General features: G+C 36.0%; 1 protein-coding gene across 6 annotated transcripts in view; it reads left to right on the forward strand.

The window, feature by feature from the left end:
• AASDHPPT (aminoadipate-semialdehyde dehydrogenase-phosphopantetheinyl transferase) overlaps positions 1-13,030 on the forward strand; it is a 37,578-nt gene extending 24,548 nt beyond the window's left edge. Inside the window, exons 5-7 of one of the 6 annotated variants that reach the window (XM_067289878.1) lie at positions 3,774-3,851; positions 7,123-7,289; positions 12,302-13,030. In XM_067289878.1, the coding sequence (XP_067145979.1) occupies positions 3,774-3,851; positions 7,123-7,281 (237 nt within the window). In that variant the 3' untranslated portion in view covers positions 7,282-7,289; positions 12,302-13,030. The other 5 variants (XM_067289876.1, XM_067289880.1, XM_067289882.1 and 2 more) reach the window with 5 other exon arrangements.
• Positions 13,031-20,304: the final 7,274 nt, after the last annotated feature.

Raw genomic sequence — 20,304 nt, forward strand, 5'->3', positions numbered from 1 at the left:
CAGTTTTGAGTTATGTTTAGCAATAAATTAGAAACTTATAAAAAGAATCTTTGAAACTCATGTAATGTAAATGTAGACATTTAGAGATTTTTTTTAATGACTTACAGCAACAAGTAGTTAAAAATAGGACAAAATGTAAAGTAAAACTTTATTTAGAAACATATAAATTTAATTTTAAATAATAGATATGGCTGCTATATGTGCTAAATATGCTCTGTTCTCATAGGCATTGCACAATTTGCTCATTTTAGAAAGGATTTGCTTAGCAGTAATTAAAGTTATTAACCAGGTAAGGAGTGATATTTATGTCAAGGTTTTAAGTTAGGATGGAGTCATTACTCTCTCTCTCTCTCTCTCTCTCTCTCTTTATCGTTACTATAATGAATAATTCTATACGCTTCATGTACTACTTCAGAGAAAATAAATTTACAGAATAAAGTACTGGTTAATTTTAATAAAAATGAAGTTTGCCGATAACAATTATGGCAAGTTTTATATATATAGTTTATAAAGAAAAAGTTATGTACATAATATATTTGTAGGAGATCTGATATGTGGAACAAACCCTGATTACTGATGTGCAAAAGGTTAAAAGTATATTGCTGTCTGCTTCTTATTATTCCCGGCTTTGTGTAGCTGATCAGGAAGAATAGTTAAACAGCACCTATTAGATTCTTCTTTTAAAGGCAGACAGCTTTGTTTTGGTGCCTACATCAGTTTTGATACAGCCAGGTTATAAAGCAAGCATTCTCATTTATTCTAAACTTCACTCAGTGTTTGAGAATCAAGTTGGCATCACTGCTGCTATGCAAATAATTGTTGGCATTTTTTTCGGAGTAAATGTTTGCTTGTGTTGTCTATGCACAAACACATTACTTCTAGAGTATGTATTTCAAAGTGGGATTACCTGGGTCAATTTGAAACATACTTGCTAACTGTTGCTGGTATACAACAAAGCAATGGAATCTCCCACCCTCAGTAAGTGAAGTTCATTCTGCTGTACTGTCAGGAATAAATAGGAATCAAAACTTTTGTTTCAAAGACCAACTAAGCAAGCAGTTCTGCTAACTGGGAAAGTATGTTTTTTAAGCTGTCTGCTGAGTGAGTCCAGAATGATTTGAATCTAATACATGTCATTCTGCTGTGCCTTTGAAATGAGGTCTTTACAGGTCTCAGCATGCCTATAGCTGGAGCAGTTCAAGTGACATTTTGGTTCTGCTCAGAAAAAAAAAAAAAAAAAATCCATTATATGCTTTCTGTTTTATAGAGAGGAATCTTTTTAAAAATTAAAATTAAAAAAGCCCTGTATCTCAGAGGGATTCCTGTACGGTTGTCTTTCTTCTCCTTTTGCTTAATCATCTATTTCCATTTAATAAGCTGGATTTAATTTATTAGCTGTTGTACCAATATCTCCAGATGAATACGGAAGCAAGCTGAGTTGCTGGGTTTTATGGTTTATTTGTGTTGTATAAGCACCATACCCGAAGGTATTGCTGGCCACAAGCAGGGGCCAGGAAGGATCTCCTACCCTTCTATATTTTGGGGGGCTCTACCTTTCTCTGAAGTACTGAAGGTAAGATGAAGGGCATAGTTTGTTTATCATAAGACTCTGAGTTTTTATGACCTCTAACACACTGGGGATACATAAAGCAAATGAAGTGGAACTTTCTGAATTAATTGTCTATTGGATGGGGTCTCTGTTTGCAGGGAAACAGTCCTGGTTATCCAAAGAGTCACTTCCTGTTAAATACAACTTAGAGTTGGCAAAATGATTCTAATAGCAATATATAAGGGATTTTAAGTTATCTGTACTATGTTTATCAGCCAGTTGCACAGACAAGATGTAATGCATACGTTCACGAACATAAATTTATGTGCATTTAGCTTAAAACTGTACCACAGTTGTTTTCAGATTTCTAACTACAAATGTAGGCCAGTGCTAAATGTGCTCTGCTGTGTGCTTTAATATCATCAATCTTTTACCTCTAGGACATGTAAAAAGTGAAAGAAGGGGGGAAAATGAAGTGATAAAAACTATATCTAGTTATTTGACAGTATAGACAAACACAAAAGTCTGCCACTCTAAAGCTATGTAAATTGTTTTGCAACAGTTGATCGAATAGCTAATTTTCATAGAAAAAGTTTATTTTTTTTCTAGGAAGTTATAGAAATGTATGTGATGTGTACAAATGATTAGCTTTCATCCAGCTTGAGGTCAAAGTCCTTCTGCTTGTCTTCTTTTCAGTCTTGTGCCATAGTAAGGGAATAGAAGGCTTGGTAAAATACTTCATAGTAAGTACACATATAGCTCTTGCAGTCATATGAAATACAGCTTATACTTTAGGTTTGTTTTTCTCATGTGTATGAAATATTTGTCCCAATCTAGACAGAACTGAAATAGTCATTTTCTTTCTAGCACTTTGCAGAAAGGTAAAAGAACAAACTCCCATGTTTTATTTTTGTTTTGAGGGAGATGAGGGAGATAAAGATATTCTAAATCTGTCAAATAGGCATAATTTAGGTGCTGAAGAGATCAAAGTAAAAAGACACCTCCACTCCCACCCCAGCATCTATCTGCCAAGACACTCACATCTTTGCCACTAAGGTCCCCCAAACTTATAGTAATCCTGATATATGGACCCAGAACAGCTGCTGTTGTGGCTGGGCTAGGTTGCGTGGGCCTGAGTGAGCATCTTGGCACCTGTTTCACACAGGGCTATTTGGGATTCACAAAAATTGCATCCTTGCAACTGAAATCTTTGAAAATCCTATATGGTAGATGAACTGTAGAGAAGCCTAGTGCAGATTAACAGCATTGTTTTAAAAGACATGTTGCTTAGATTAGAAAATAAAAAAGGCAGTCTTTTCAGAGGAAATGGGAGTACATCATAAAGCTTTCTTTGTATAATAATGTAGTGTGGTCAGGGTATTTCCCAAGTGAAAATTGGAGGTTTTCTCCCAGGAGAGAATCCAGACTACTAGCTGATATATCTAGTATCTAAATAGCTGATTTTCAGATTTGGTGACATCTGAATGCTTCATTTTTCTAGTTAAAGTTCTACGTATTCTTGATTTCCATTTTCAAAAGTTCACGAGGAAATGATATGAACATTATTGGATAAGGAAATAAGGAAAACATTTTTCTCTTTATTAAAAAAATAAAGCTGACAATTATGATTTGACTTGAATAAACATTATTCAGAAGCAGTACATAAAACCAATTTCTTCTGAAATGAATTACTTAAGATGAAGATGAATTCTTAGCCTTTCTGGGGGGGTAGGGCAGGAGAAATACTTTTAAATTTAATTATTAAGTATATATTTGCAGAAAATCGCTCCATATTCACCCAGAGCTGTGCTCAGACTGCTGCATCAGAAATTTGAAGTTGTGATCTTACATGATGTCTGAAACTGAGAGCGAGAGCACCACTGGTTTAAGTTTGTACTTGCTCTTCAGAAAACCTTCCATCAGAAGTTCACAATCTAATCTGAAAACAGATAGCTAAAATAGGGTAAAGGAAAATTAAGGTGATAAACTTGCTTATAAATGTCTGCATATAGGTGGGGGATGATGGTGACCTGTAGTAACCAATTCAGTCCTGATAACTTGTTCATGTATGTGCATCCTTGATCTCTCCAACAAATGTGCTGTTTCTTTGTGAATGTGATTAATTTAAAGTCCATTTGGGTTTTGGTTCTGAACCACATTCTAACCATGTCTTTGCTGGAAACAAAGAATATACATTTACACTGCTGTTTTTCATCTTTCCTAGGAAACCCGGTTAGATGACAATCATCATGTTGCAGTGGCTCTTGGGAAACAGGAGGAATATCGACAGAATCATTCCCATGTAAGGAGTTATGAAACTTTTGCAGGTCTTGGTAACTAAGCACTTGCACATAAGCTTGCAGTCTGAGGCTGTAGCTGAAACTGTATGCTATCTTGGATATAGGAACAAGGATAAGAGAAATTATCTGCATCACAGTATTAATCAGATTGTTAGTGAACTGTTAGCTTTAGTTCTGTTGTGCCTGTTTCAGAAAACGTCTTGGAATGAGATGGTTTCAGAGGACAGTAACGGATAATATCAAATCTAGAATGTATGTGTTACGGTGTTCAGTGTGTTTATTCAAGAGAAGATTAAGTGTTTTTTTTTTTATCACAGCCTGCTAGTACTCACATGGGAAAGAGTTAGTTTTGAGAGGGAAATGGAGACAGTCAACCAATCTGGGCTGCTACACTGGTATGCCACATCATGTTGATTTTAACAGAGGATTGTCAGTGCATGTATCCCAGACCAGATCCATCTCTCAGAAGTCATTATGACAAGATCAACCCTAGAGACAAGCAATAACAACCAAGAGACAGGAACAACAGCATTGTTGTTCATTCTTTGTTTTTTCATTCCATATGGTCTCTTTATTGCATGAAGCAATGATGCTACTTAAAAGCTTTGCAGGAGTTTCTGTGTTGTTTAACAAAGACCTGGATCATGAAAGTAGTAATAGAAGTCAAATTTAAGGCAAATTGGCAAGTCATAGCCAAAATAGCCAGAAAATTAGCAAAGAAAGTGTGAAAAAGTGCCAGGTTTGTCAGTGGCGTTAGTTGCTCACAAGAAAATGAGTTTGTTTTCCGTTATTTAGCGAGAAGGGCTCTGCCAGGAACTAAAAAAAAAAAAAAAAAAAAAAAAAAAATGCAAAATCTGAGTGGATACAAGGATGTGAGTGGTCATGTACACATGTATCATGTTCATGAAGTCTGAGTGCTCACAGAAAAGACAGTGAGGCAGATCTTTTAACTAGTATTGGTTAGATTAAAAAAAAAAAAAGAAAAAGGAGGTTCAAACTACTTTTGAGGATTTACTCTGACATATCAGTGTTCAAGCATTCCTTATGAAAATATGGGCATCCTGTTTGACAGGACGTACCTAGGTTCCCAGTGGGGCTGTGTATCATCTTCCTATTGGAATCCTGATAAATGTCAGTCTAAGCTGAAAAGAATGCCGGTACCTCTGAAGGCAACTACCTAAATAGTCTAGAAAATAACAGGTTTTTAGGTATTGGCTTTCACCATCACTGAACCATCGTGTACCTTAATCGTCATAGAAGGAATAGACATGTTATGTATTAAGAGTTACGGTGGAGCTACATAAAAGCCTTTGAATCAAGAAATGTTTCAAAGGTGTACTCGTCCACCGGCCCAAATCTGTGATGAACTAAATTTCATTAGCTCAATTCACTGGAAAAAGGGCATTTTAGATGGGACAGGTGGGCTTTATTTCATTTTCATATTGGTGAATGACAGAAAAGTTCCATCTGCTTTTACTGTGTGCCTTTTCAGGACTCTCTCTAACAGTAAGGTGCATGAAATGAAAGTGGCCTTCTGGCTCTATATGAGAACCATAAAAAGGATTCTGCCTATTGCTAGATAAGTTGAGAGGTAAAGGTGTTCTTCATCTTTCTTTAAAAAGATTGAATGTGTAGACATTACGCTATTGCTTCAGGATGTCAACACTTGTCTCTGTTCCCTCTCTGCCATTATGTTATGTTTGCGGAATGTGTTTTCACAGAACTTTCCTCTGAATCTGATAGCAAGTACTTGTAATTCACAGGAAGGCCCAATCATTTCTATAAGGTATGATTTAAATTCTCCACAGTGTTAGGAATCTTAACAAAATCACTAGTGATTGCTATAGGCTTGAGCAGAACGAGCATTTATTTGTGCTCTTACCTAGATCTTGACAGTTATTCGATCTGAGGCAGGTCTCAAAAAAAGATGACTGAGTTTGTAACAATTCCTTACCCTGTTTGCTTGCTATAAAACATCTTTTAGTCTATCACTTGCTAAACTTCGCCGGAATTGATGAATTCAGTCAGAACATTCAGTCTTCAGGCAAGCATATACTCAAGTTCAAACCAGATTTGATAACAGTATACATGCTTACCTCAGAGGCTTAGTTCTTTTTTGGTATGCATACATGATGTCACTTTCATGGCTTTAGAGAGTTTCTGCAGCTTTAGCTCATTTCTAAAATGCCAGACGAACAGAAATGTCTCAACACCATGCCACTTGTGTGAGGATATAAAGTGACAGGCAAATCAATTAATTTTTGCTTTCAGTCTACATTTGGACGACTTCCAGAGTTTTGCTATGCAGTTACGGCAAACATAAACCATTTTATTGTCTCCTCATATATTCCTAGCTGTAGTTTACTGCTCAAACAGTGAAGCAGAGAGAGCAGAGGCTTTTGCTGTTTTATCCATTTACTCACCTACCTTCGTTAGCAGACGTCAGTATTCACATCCCAAGAGGTTAACAGTACCTTCAGCCTACATCAAAAACTGTAGAATAACCCTGATGACTTTTACCAAATACTAAACATTCTTAATGTTTCTTGCGCAAATGCCAAATTTGGAAGAATCAGTTAAAGTCTCTGATTCATGCAGCTATACTATTTGCTCTGCTATTTGGAAAGAATTACACTTGCCAGTCACATACAGGAAGATGCACACTGATGCATGCTCAGAAAAGCAAACCTTTTTTTCTTTAAAATATAAGTTTCTTTGAAGTGATGAAACTAATGCAGAGACCTTGACACACACATCTCCGATTTCCTGGTCTGCACTTAATCTGGATTCAAAACTGAGAATTGTAGGTTTGCTATGACCATTTTCATCCTTTATGTGCCTCTGTGAGAATACCAAGTACACGCACAGCCCCAGTGATTGCTGATGTTTGAAAGAATATGAATCGACATACCTCTAGAGGAATAAATCCTGACAGTATCGTCCTAAATAATGTCTGCTGTAGAATGAAGTACTCCCCCCCCCCCTTTTTCCAGCTTTGAACACTGACTCTGTGGCATTTCTGGAGTTCTCCATCCCTTTTTCTCTCAATTTTCTGAACTGTGTCTCAAATAAAAATTTTGTTTCATCTGTGTGCACTGTTATGTGCTTCTGTTAGTTACCTCCTAGCCTAAATTAGGGACAGTGACATTGGTCTGGATCAGAATACTTTCTTTTCTTCAGTAAGTAATATGTAGTTTAAACTGAACAGGAAAGGCTGCAGGAACAATATTGAGACTTATTCATTCATGTAATATTATTTTGTATTTTCTTTAGGTATATTCCATGGAGTCTAATCAACCACGGTTTATGTTATTGACTTTTGAAGACTTAGTTGCATTTGGTATTCCAATCACACCCGAGGATTCTGCATATTGGGATAACTTTTGTTCTAAGCAGGAGGGTCCAACAAAACAGAGTTCACATTCAAGATAAGATTACGTGTAAGGAAAAAAAAAAAACTGTCAAAGATCTCATGCTGTTCCTCTACATGATTCAGATTGTGGGAATATGTGTACATGTTTAGATGAGAAATATTTTTATTCATTTAATTCAACCGTAGGATTCCCACCTTTTCAAAACTGGCATTCTTTATATTAAGAAAGATGTATATTTTCTTGCTGAAAGAGTTTTGAGTGAAAAGTCTAAGCTGATCACATGCTTTTGCCTCTCCTTGCCAGTGGTTCTCACATTTCAGTGATTATTACCTTTGCTAGGAGCAGCACGCAGAGCTGCATTAGTGTTGTTGAGTCAACAAGTGTTTAATATATAAAAGAAAATGTATTTCTATACTTTATTTATACTGAAATTTAAATTATGATATTGCCGTTACTCTTACAAAATACTTTTTTTGTCAGCCGGCTGAATAAAGCCAGAAGAATTAGTACAAATGCTTTTGCTGTAACTGGATGGCACAAGCGTTATACAAGATCCAAGGTTTATTTTTATAATAGCAGGCTGAAGAAGTCAGAATTTCTCCATTCTTGGAATTACATCTGTGTAAAACTAGCTTGAGAAGGGATATTATAAGTATTTCATACGCTTTTCATTTACAGCCTCTGTTAATTAAAACCCCATGTATGTAACTTATGGGTTTTTTTAACTCTTCTTTTGGTATTTTTCCCTCAGAAATAGATAGGTGCCTAACAGCAGTTCTATATTCCCAGACTTGCACTTACATCTGTACTGTACTAGACACTAGGACTTGGGGAGGGGGCAGGCATTCCTGATAGTCTCATAGCATCTGAAGACATAGAATATTTTATTGTCTTATGGTAATTAAAAATTTCTAGAGAAGATCTGTAGACCTTGAGTCCAGCATTTGAATATTCCATATGTCTTTTCAAAACCATTCCTATTTTGTGCCATCTTCTCCCACTTTTTTTTTCCCTAAGAGTCATAGATATGTTGTGCTCTCTAAATGTAAGGAAACATATTGGACAGAATGAATGTCACAACCCGAAGAGTTCATTTCCATCCTACAGTTAAACATAGATCTTCAGTGAGTTCAGGTTTGTGCCCAGATTGGCTGCTTTCTGTATTCTGACCAAAGGAAAGTCTAGTACTATAATCACTGAAGCCATGACTTATTACAAAGATAAATAAAATATTTAGAGAGAGAAGGAAATAAGCTTTATAATATGGTACAAGCTTTTATGGTTTTGCTGTAGACAATCCCGAATTCAAATATGTTGTTAAACTTTACTACTTGTAGCAGTTTTGATTAATATTTTTGTTTCTATTTCACTGATCTTCTCATCTTGCATGCTAATCATAGCTTTTTGTTCAAAACTGCAAATCAGTGAAACAATGCATCTTCTCTCTGGACTCCACAGGGGTTAAATTAGATGTTCAGTAACTTCAAGTTTGAAGATAGCAGAAATGTAGAATAGTTCTTCTATGCATTTTAAGTAAAATATTCAATGTGGTTTTAAAAATTAAATATAACTTGCAACAAAAAATTGGAACTTCATGGAGGGCAGAAAGGCTATTCAGAGGATATGTAACAGTCTTGTTTACTCATATAAGATATTTATAATTGCTTCAGTTGACTCCATTTTATTCTGTTCTACATGAAAGGCACTATAATTCCAGATATGCAAGCAGGTAAAGGGTGCATAAGAGCTGAGATAACTAGCAGTGTTCTAAGATGGAAGAAAGGACTTATTCTGCCTCAGTTTTTGGAAGAATGCAGAGTACTCAGAATAAGAAGAGCTGGAGAGTGCTGAGCTCCATGGTTTCATATTTGTTACTGCTCTGGGACTCCATCAGTTGCAGCTATACAAGCCAGGTTAAATTGCCAACTTTTGAGCTGCAACATTGAAATGGACTGCAGGTATGAGGTGAGATGAATAGAGAATTTTCCAGTCTACATTTGTGGGGATCAAGAAATTAATTTTATTTAGAAATAAGTTGCTTTTGCCTCTTAACAGTGTCTCAAAATATATTTTTTTTCCATTGGAAAGTTTTGTTTTTTTTTTTTTAATTTTAAAAGTATTAATGAAATGATTGCATTTAAGTATGGGGCTAAGCAATTTTGTTAAATTGGGAAGTTGCACTTGGTTTGCTGGCCAAGAATATGATAATTTTCAATACTTTATCTAATCAGAAAGCTTAGAAACACAAAGACATTTGTTCTCGTTAACTTTTCCTGAAATAAAAACATAGTTTCTGGAGATCCGGACAGAATCATTCAGAAGATTTGCATTTCTTTGCATTATGTTTTTCCCCTGCCTTTGATTTACACTGAGCTATTTGAAAAATTAAGATTAATCTTTTCTTTAAGCCTTAGGTAGCAATAATATTAGGTGGTGATAATGTCTTGTGAAGAGCCACTTGAGTCATGTTTTTAGTTTCAGTACCCACTGATAGAATTTTTATATTTGTCTCCCTCCCCATTCTGTTTGCAGGAAATTTCCCAGTTGTGTCTAGAAGCCCTCTGGCTTTCAGGCTTCTTCTGCAGAACTCCCTTCCTTAATCTGTTTTATTTCATTGCCATCGCAGTAGGCCTGACTACAACATGTGGCTGGATCCTGAAGGGTCAGGAAGTGCAGTAGCATAAGCTCTGCTCAGCATGAGCCCTTCCCAGCAGGTGCTGTGGCTAGGTAGTCTTTTTCTGTTGTTTTTTTGTCCCGCCCCCCGTGGCACAGGGTTGGCCAGCCTCCCTGTCACTCAGAATAGAGAATTAGCTCTCAGACTGTAAACTGCCCTGGACTACAGATCAAGCCCATGCTTCTCAACCTCTGACCAAAATAAACAAAACAAAACCAGAAATAAAGAATTGACTCTTTTGTCACAGATAGGTTTTGTCTGTCCTGAGGAAGCAGACCTTGCCCCCAAATCCCTGCTGGGCCCCCTTATCTCTCCTTCTCCTTTGAACGCTCATCCACCTTTTAACTAACATGACTGTATGTTCAACACAAAATATGGCTGTTCAGTTTGATCTTTTTATTTTGTTCTTCACTGAACAGATTGTCAGAAGTAGATAAATGTGTTTTAGCTTGGACATATTCCCATATTTTAAACCTTTATGTATTTTGCATAGAAAGATGTTAGAGTTCATTGCAAAGTTTAACTGGCAAAAATGTTTTTCAATGCAATTTCCAGCTACACGACAAGGAACTGGTGACATTCAACATGAAAACGTGTAGCTTTGAAAAGTGGGTCTCATACATTCAGCACTCCTTCAGCATTTCCATAGGTCTGTAAAGCTATGGATAGTATATCTTGTTACTGTATTATGGAATCAAATGCATTCATCTTAATCAAATGCACTGAATTTAGTCAAACAAGAAATAGTAGATGTAGTGGCAAAAGTAATGTAAACATGGTTGTAATTCATAGGTGGTTCGAAACATCCAGGCAACACACCTTTAAAAAATCATCTTTACCTTAGACATTGCAATAAAACTGTGATATGCAAAGAAAAGCTAGTTAGGAGGAGGAGAGGGTTCTTCAAATGAACATAGACTGTCTCTTTATTGGAGCATTCCAATGCCGTAGTAATATGTCAGCATATTGTGTTGTATGTACTGTTTGTTTATGGTCGGATAGTATATATAACTCCTATTTCTGCTATGATTGAATTTTAATTTCTACTGAAATAAAAAGTTCGTTAATTTGTGTTTGTATGTGTTCTGCTTTTGTAAATATGATTATTTTTTGTAGCTCTACCTTTCTGAGTTATTTTTTTGATCTCAATATTATTTAGATCCAGAGATAGATGGGATTACTGAATCACTAGTCTAACCACAATGTTATTTTTTGAAACAATTTATGGGAACATGTCAATATGGTCCTGAAGATGTCCTTTAGATGAAACAGAAAATGAAGTTCCAGAACAACTGTCCATTCTGTAGCATTCTTAAAAGATGTTCTTGCCTTTCTTCCAGAAATTAATGGACACTAAGATACTCCTTGATTTCACCTTGCAAGTGTAATTTAATAAAGTGCAATGTAATTTCTTGGCACAAACTGTAACATAATAATGGTTTGTTCTACCTTAGAGTGAATGTTCCATCATTTGGTCTAAATTGCAAAACTATTGTGAGGTTCAGTGCTTGTAGGAAAGTATATATTTTTAAACAACAGATGCTGATGGTACTTATGTGTAAGGAACTTTCTGAAGAATTTTGCTTGGAGCTATGTTGTAGAACAAAAAGGGTCTTCATATTATAGTAGGAGCTCATTAACACAACAAGAAGCAAAACAAAACTCTTAAAAAGTTATTTTGGATTTATAAGCCATGTAAAGAGTTTGGGGGGAGGGGGGGAAGCATATTTTGATTGAAATGCATCTTTGATCCTCCAACAGTTAGAGGTACCTACATACCTCTCTGTCTTTGTTACAAAGTAGTAAAGCTGCATAGTGGTATAATAAGGTATTAGAGAACCTGCCCATAGCCACTTTATAAAGGTTAGTACTTACTCATACCATAAGTACCATTAGTATATGGGATGAATGTGTATAATGTTAGGAAATAGTTTGCATCACTACTAACAACTGAATAATTTAATACATTTTAATACATTATAGGCTGACACTGAAAGGGTTGCTATCCAATAAGATTCGTAGCAGCCAAGTAACAATAAATGAAAGTAAGTTTGAAATTAACACCTGAATAAGACCTTTCCAATGGAAGAAAAGGTTCTTCATTTTATACCCTGCTACCATAACTGCTCACGCACCTTTTAATAATCACTGGATAAAACATACAATTATTAGGAGCTAGAAGGAATGGATTTGGGCACAGTGGAACTAAGCATCATCACATCCAACTCCCTACACCCAGAATTAATGATCTGTCAAGGCTAAATAGTAGTATTCATCTTGCACACTTTCAAAGTTCCTGTTAGATTTTCAAACTACTTAGAGAGTTTCTGTTGTCACAGTAGCTTAAATTTTCCAGCCTTGGTTTGCCATTTTAACAAATTTGTTTCCTTTACTCTTGAAATAGGTGAATTTCACTCAAGTATCCAGTCACATCCAATTTGTCCAAGGTACACTCTGACAAGCATAAGAAAGCAGAAACTTGGACTGCTCTTGAATTCACATATAGGTCAGCCATTTCCCCTTCCGTTTGACGATGTCCTGTGTGTCTAGGATCTTCTGCGCATATGGAAGTTATTAGCTACCTGGTTAGGACATATTTATAGCATTGTTACAGCAGTGCTAACGGATGATAGCAAAGGCTGAAGTCAGCCAGCGTGTCTCAGATGTTCTCATAAAAATGCACCAGCAGAACCAAGAGCCTGACAAAGTGCAGATCTTCATGCCAACCTGCTGCTGTTGACTAGCAGTTACTCGGTTGTTCGGTACTATCCCATTTTGCTCAGGGGTGAAGAGTATATGTTTCTCTTGTAATGGCTCTTAAGTTGCCTGATTATTTCTGGAACTGTGTAACTCATCGATCTTAGAGATATTTTGCTGAATATTAAACTGTGAATATTAAAGTGTGCATCATCTCCTTAATCTTGCATCCTGATATTTGTATCATGTAAAATGCATCTTTCTTTGCCTTTTAGAAGGGCATAGAAAACAAAGTGCATCTGTGGCATCATCACAAAGCATGTATGTACTGTATCCAGCCAGTTTCTTACAGAAATTTTGATTCTAAAAATAATGCTGGATTTGGTGTTTTTAACTAGTTGTCCTTCAGACAGTGTAAATTAGCCTAGCTCTAAGGTTTGGGTGTTTTTTTTTTGGGGGGGGGGAGGGGGTGTGTTTTGTTTTGGGTTTTTTTGTGCAGCTACACAGATTTATAACAGCTAAGGACTTGACCTAAGATACTAAACTGAGTGTGGGACTTGCATCATAATCATACTGTTGCTGATGGTTTTCTTATTGAGAAAAATACATTATTTGGCTCAGTGCAAAATAGAAGTGAGTACTGATCCATGTCATAAAAATGCCAATGCCAAGAAGCTTAGGTAAATGCTGGAGAAGTTTGTTTAAAGCCTTGAGCAAGAGAAGCACCTTGGAATACTTTAATCATTATGACTGCAATAAAAATTGGGAAGTATTTTGATGTAGTATAGCTTTGGATCAATTTCACTAGAGATATTTTAAGGTTTTTAAAACCATTATGAGTTTCTAAAATATCTGAGCCATTTTGCAAGATCACAGAATTCAAAGGTAACTCCTTACTGATATGGTCTTGCTCTAAAGAAATATTAAAGGAGAAAGGTCAACTTGTGACAGCAGTATGAAGCTGGAACTCCCAGAAAAAAAAATTGTGTTCAAGGTGACAGGACATTCCATCAAATTATTGCTGTCACCAGACATCCTGAGCTGGCCACCCTCAGCTGATTAAATCTCTTTGATCCTTCTAATGTTTCTGCACCATGAATTTACTGATGTTTGTTCTCATACAAGTTTGCAATTTTAGGCATAATATCAGATGTGCTACTGCATTTGACTTTCAGACATGGTAGGCAGTCATCCCTATAACCAGTGCAGAAGGGACCGCAGTGTAGGTGAAGTGCAAAAAGATTAACAAAAAATATAAATGATCTTTATAAATATAATGCATAGTATGTGTATATGTAATGTATTAGAACAATGTGTTATTATATATGTATGTATTTTATAAACTATATTATATAAATATCTTTAGTACTCTATTAATTTTTTTTTTTCAGTTAATGATAGGCCTGTGCATTTCTTTTCAGTTTGTATAGGTATAAGTATCTATACGTATTTAAAATAAAGTTTTAGTTGCTTTTCGTCAGGGTAATTTTTGATATTCTTAAATGACTACCTAATAAAATTGCTTTTAGTTTGTTGAAACAGTACACAAGCAAAAATCTGAAATTACTACCTTGAAAATATTTTCCTTTTGAAGTGAACTTCCTGTATTTCGTTGACTTCAGTAGAACAGCTTTCTGTAATCTGTCAATACTGACTCAGGTGACTGGAATCTCAGCCCATGTATCAGCTGATTGTTCAATGTACTCTTATCCTCACTGAAAGCTTTTCAGAAAGGTGCAGTGAACTGTCGATTCAATGAGGTCGCTGGTCTCTTTGTGAGAGAACTGAAATTTTCCTGCATACATAACACTGTATGCTGAAGAGATTAATATTCTGAGTGAGTGTTTACTACCTACATAAAAGCATTTCATTAGCATTGTGACAGTTGTGATCTACAATTAATTAGCTACCTGTACAACATTAGAAAAATGTTTTGAATTAATTTTGTTTATTAAAATTGTGTGTGGATAAGGGTTGTACTTCAGTTGTGTACTTAGTTATACCATAATTAAAATTCTCATTTGAGTGAAAACAATGTATTACAAAGGGGTGATCTTTCTGATAACATTGTTTCAGCCTAATTGCTTATTAGGACCTTTAAATGATTGCCTTGTTAATTTAAATGTATTCCCTAAAGTGCAATAGGATATTTATTTGCATTTAAATCATGACAGTGAGGCAGCTCCTACTTGCAGAAATTGTTATTTTTCGGTTATCTTTCAGGATAGCGAGAGACAATAGCTAGCAGACTGTTTATTGCAGTGGAAGCACATAGGTTTCAACTGACTTGGGTAAAGTCAGATATGATTGCTATAGAGCTATATATCACTGGTCGTAATATAGTTTATCTTCTGAGATGAGTCTTCTTAGAAGAGAGTGAAGGAAGTAGTAGTAGGTGAAAGCAATAATTTGTCCCATAGTAAAGAGCTGAAATAATGAAGAAAATTTGTATATGCCAGGAATTTTTAAATATGAGATTCATTTTTGAAAGTCAGTGTCTGGACTTCAGAAACAGTGATGGAATGATTAGGGGTTTGGTGTTGGGGTTTTTTGGTGTGACACTGGTTTGAGTGCAGAGTTGATTAAATGGTTGAGTTTGTACAAACAGCTTTTAAAAGGAGAATAAAATGCAGCTGCATTAAAATTTTAATGTATTTAAGCAAATATATCTGGTTTGGTCACACAATGTGTTTTAACTTTCTCAGGCTACAGTCAGTTCATCACTGGCAGATGTATTAAAGAGTTGCTACAGATATGTAGATATATACAGATAATCAGCTTTAAAAGAACTAGAAACTAACTCCATCTTTATTAATTCAATAACCAGAAAGTATAAGAAAAGAGCTTCAAAGGCATGTAATAAAAATGACACAAAAATGTTTGACAGATGCAAGAGACAATTTAATGCCTGACAGTAGGCAAAATTAAAAACAGTGCTTTGAACAAATAAGGGAAAGGAGCAGGTTAAGAAATAAAATGTTTGTCTGTTGGTGGCTTCTATTAAAAATATAGGAGTTTAAAAATGTGAAAAGGAATGAATATAGCTAAATATCAAGGGGGGAGGGGGGTTATGTCATTTTATGATTGGTACTTTATATGAAGCAAGTTTAGTAACAAACCCCAGAAAAAATACTGCATTGAATCAGTTTCTCTTTAGCCCATAGTCCTGAGTGCTTTTCTAGTACAACATCCAGTGTGACAGAGGAAAATCAGTGATATCATTACAGTGCATGCTTGAAATATATTTAGGTTTCTAACAGTTCTGGAAAAGAACAGTTTCTAAATGTTTCTAAATTTTGGAATGCAGCTAATGTTTCTAAAATGCAAATGTTTCTAAAACAAATGCTTCTGAAAAAGATTCCTGGCACTGTGAGTTAGCAGGTAGCAAAACACCCATTAATTACAGAATCACATTAGAAAATCTTGCAAGCATATGACAGCCAAATAACTATGAAGGGGTGATATCATGGTCTTATTTTAAGACACAATATCAGAAATAATGCTTATGTCTTCTCCACCGCTTGGCAGTGCAGGTCCTGTAGGGCGTGCACAAATGTACTTCAGGTGTCTGTAGAACATTATTGGTAACAGAATGATCAAGAGCATAAGTTTTAACAAAAATCTTGATCTAAACTCTGAACTCTTCCATTCCAAGGTGCTGAGGATGGAAGGTCTTTAGACCTTGTACATCTGCTGGAAAAGATTCCCCTGCTCTCAGAAATCTGTCGATTTCTACTGGAGGACACTGGTTCAGATGTTTGGCCATTGCAGTGTGCAAGGCTTCCTCCTGAGCTTCGGAAAGGTCTCTGAGAGCTCTGGGTTAGCCTGGGAAAACTGGTAAGAAAAGTAAGGCAGGCCAAGGACTACGAACCAGTCTAGCACCTGAGTTGGTATTAATCAAGACTTCAGAAGTAGAAACTCTACTTGTTAAGGTAGGTATGAGGGCAGCTGAAACACGATTCGATAGAAAGGGGTTTATAATGTAACTTTTATGGTGAGGAAAATCATTCTAAGGATTTTAGATTCTAAAACAAAGATGCTAGCCTGTATGTTTGCTACCAGGGAAAATCTTTCTTTGATGGAAAGCAAACCATGCGGTTTGTGAACATTCTGTTAAAAACAATAAATGACTAAAATGCATTATCAGGAGGTAAGAATTAGGAAATCGTCAGGTTCTGGAGGTAAAATATTTTTTTTTCCTTCCTCCAGCTTCCTAAGTGTGGCACTTCTGTATCTCTAACATACATTTTCTTATCATTTTGTGTGTGTGTGTGTGTATTTATAAATATATATATAAATGTCATAGGTCTAAAATGACTGTGCTTCTGTCTTAATCAAGAAATGGCCTATGGTCACATTTTAAGTGGACACTTGCTAATACAAAAGTGTCATGCCAAAAATTTGTCTATGCCTATTGGCTGTACTGCTGTGTAACCTTAATGAAATCACTTCTTGATGCCTCTGTTTCACCTTTATCTGCGTATTGTCAACTGAAACTGCAAGCCCGTTTTGAGAAAAAAACTGTCTCCCAGTACTTACAGGAGAGGCCTGGTCTCCGCTGGAGCCTCTTTGCATTACTCTTGCACAAGTAATACAGAAATAATTGAATCCCACCAATGACAAACCTAATAATCCAACAGCAGCTCCTTCAAACTCAGACAGTGCTATTCTTTTACATGGGAGATGATCACAGGTCATTGTGCTGATACAAGACAGACTTAGTTGTTTGACTGCTGATACGCTAAAGGGATGAGCATAGACCTTGGATGGCTCCTGTGCATGGAGACATTACTGTTAGACTCTTTTACAGTGACATACTGCTTCTCTATGTAACCTATAGGTGGTTTTCATTTGAAATGTCTAAGTAGTTTCATGCCTGCCCACTCCTCCATTTAAATTAATAAGTCTGTAATAGAATTTTAGAATATCTACGCCAAAAATGTTTATACAGCAGGCAGCATGCCAAAGGCTTGACAATATCATAACTTAATTAAATGTGAGCGTATGTATGAATGAAAAGATAATTCAGCTGTGCTTGGGGTATACGGCCTCTGCTTACCATGCTTTCCTGCTTAACTTACAACCTCTTGGTCAGAACATTTTTTCTTCTGCTGGCCAAAGTCTCCTTTATCATGCTAATTACACCCAAAACAAGTTCAAAAATACTGTACAATCACAGCACATTCTTTCAGTATTCTCCTCTTCCTGTTCATGTTCTTTTATCCCTTGCAGTTCAATTTGCCTCTATGAGGGACTGATTTGCCTCCCTCTTGCAGTGGAGATTGTCCTTTCCTTCTTAGCAAAGCCACTCAGTGCAGTGGACTCCCATTTTGCACAACTGTAATTGAATACCTGCAGTGTCCGTCTCTGGATATCTTTTTTTAACTTTTCTCAATTGCTATTTCTCCTTTTCAGTTCCTCTTTTCTCCTGGTACAATTTTCACATTTCTATTCTCTAATACTCCTAATTCTCCTGATAAAATAAATCCACATTTTACTTCCCCCTCTTAGTCAGGCCTACTTTTCTTTTGTCCTACATAGCCCTTAAATCTCTCCTCAAATTATATGCTCCGTCTGAGTTTGTTTGTTTGTTTTTCCCCCCCTCTTCACTGTATCCTTATGAGGCTGGAAGTGACATTATATTGAGGACAGAAGAAAAGTACCTTTTTTATGCCACATATGTCTCATTGGCATTGTTTTCACTGTAGAACTGAAGTCTTAGCATGGGACCTTCAGCAAATTATCAGTGTGTTTAAGTTTCCTCACCTGTAAAATGGGATGATACCTTTCTATTATTCAATGTTTTTTTCTGTTTAGTGCCCAAAAGCCCTCAGATTCAAACATTTACAGAGATGAAAAATAATGAAAAAAATCTTCCTCCAGTTGGGTTTGTGGGTTTTTGAAAGACATCAGTGGGTTATGGAGACTTTATTAGCTTTAATGCTCAAAGTGTTCTGTGGGGGAGGTCAGTATTGCAGTCAAGCAGAAATCAGCATAATCAGCCATCACGTTTCCCGAGTGTATCCATCCATACTTACTGCTTTTGCCAGTAGAATAGCTTTTAGCTATAGACTATGCCTGAATTGGTTTAGATGCCAGCCCACCACTTTCTTGATGTCTAGCAGTCCAAGTAGACCCAAGGAGTCAACTGCACAGCCAGTATAAGCCCTTTGTGGTACATTACAGCTCTGCCTCTTCTTTGTACCTTCCACTGCACACAGGTCTCACCATACCGAGAGCTTTTATTAGCTATGAATAAGACAGTTCCAGGGTTCAATAAACTTTTATGACTCTAACTTTTGTCATTGAGTATCATTGCAGTTAGTCTTGTGCTGAGTCAATTTAAACAAAAATGTTCAAATCATTTGGTGAGTTAAAAGAAAACGGTCAGATCATGCACAAGACAGTTATGCTTCCTTGTTGAGATGGTTGATACTAGCTAAAAGATTTTGAAAGATAGGTAATTCAATAGTGTGATAAATTGAAAGAGAGAGCTGCATTCCAAGGTATTTTTGAGCAGTCTGATTGTAACTGAAGCCTGTGATGAGATCATTCAGCATAAGGGGCACATAAAGTGTAATTTTTCTTAATAAGGTAATTTGAGATTTGTCAGGGTAGAATAGTTTCTCAGAGGCATCAAAATACAGTAGATGGCTAGAGGCCACAACTACTAAGCTGTAGTACTTGGGTAAATGTTCATTTAATATAATAAATGAATAGTTTTATGTTACCTTGATTCTTTTGAAAGACCAGTTTTTATTGTTATTGCTCATGGATGATTTATGTTATACACCACAGGAATGAAAACAGTGACTAGTTTAATTATGCATAAAAAGGAAAATGCTTGTGATTTTATTACTTTCTGTAGTAAAGAATAAGTTAATATTTTCCCATGAGAGTATTGCTCTCCAATAAACATAAACTGATCCGTTGTGTCTCTCACTTCAATATTCATCTAGCAGAATTATTAGGTCTTAATCACTTATTATATAATCTATGATAGGAAATTTTGTTATCTGGATATTGACCTTCTGGCAACTGACTCACATTAGGCAATGAACAAAACAGTAATCAAAGCCGAATTTAAAAGATTATTTTTAATTTTAAAAGCCACTTTCTGTTACCGGTGTTCTGAGTGTTTTAGTCTCATGACATTTAACCTTGTTCATATAACCTGAAAAAAGTATACTACTTTTTCATTGGATGTGTAGAATCTGAGTGGAAGCCACAAGCGATGAAAAAATTAAGAACATGGGAATGGGTCTCAAATAGTCCAGAAGAATGTCTTTGAAGTGATGCCTTACTGCTGATTTCAATGAGTAGAAATGGAGTATAAAATGAGTAGAGGTGGAGGAAGGATGAACCCTAAGATAGACAGCAGAAAATGTTGAGAAAAGGAGTGTGTTGGAAGAGCTCACTCTCCAAGAATTAGGAAACTTAACCTGGGTTGCTCTTCATCTTCTTTGCATGACAGCCTTCTGGTTTAAGCACTCACCCCTTCTGCTGAAGTTGAGATACTGAAGAACCAGGAAGGCAAGATTCATACTGACATATATACGGGTGGACATTAATGTAGGTGAGTGTTTTAAGCATTTGGGTTTTGGTTCCCATATGAAATTTCAGTTGATCATTGATCATTGGAGTCATGCAGATCTTTCATGTGACAGATAAGACAAAATCTAAACTTGGAATGAGTTCATGTTTGGTCAT

Source organism: Apteryx mantelli, chromosome 1 (assembly GCF_036417845.1).
Source record: "Apteryx mantelli isolate bAptMan1 chromosome 1, bAptMan1.hap1, whole genome shotgun sequence".
Classification (NCBI taxonomy): Eukaryota; Metazoa; Chordata; class Aves; order Apterygiformes; family Apterygidae; genus Apteryx; species Apteryx mantelli.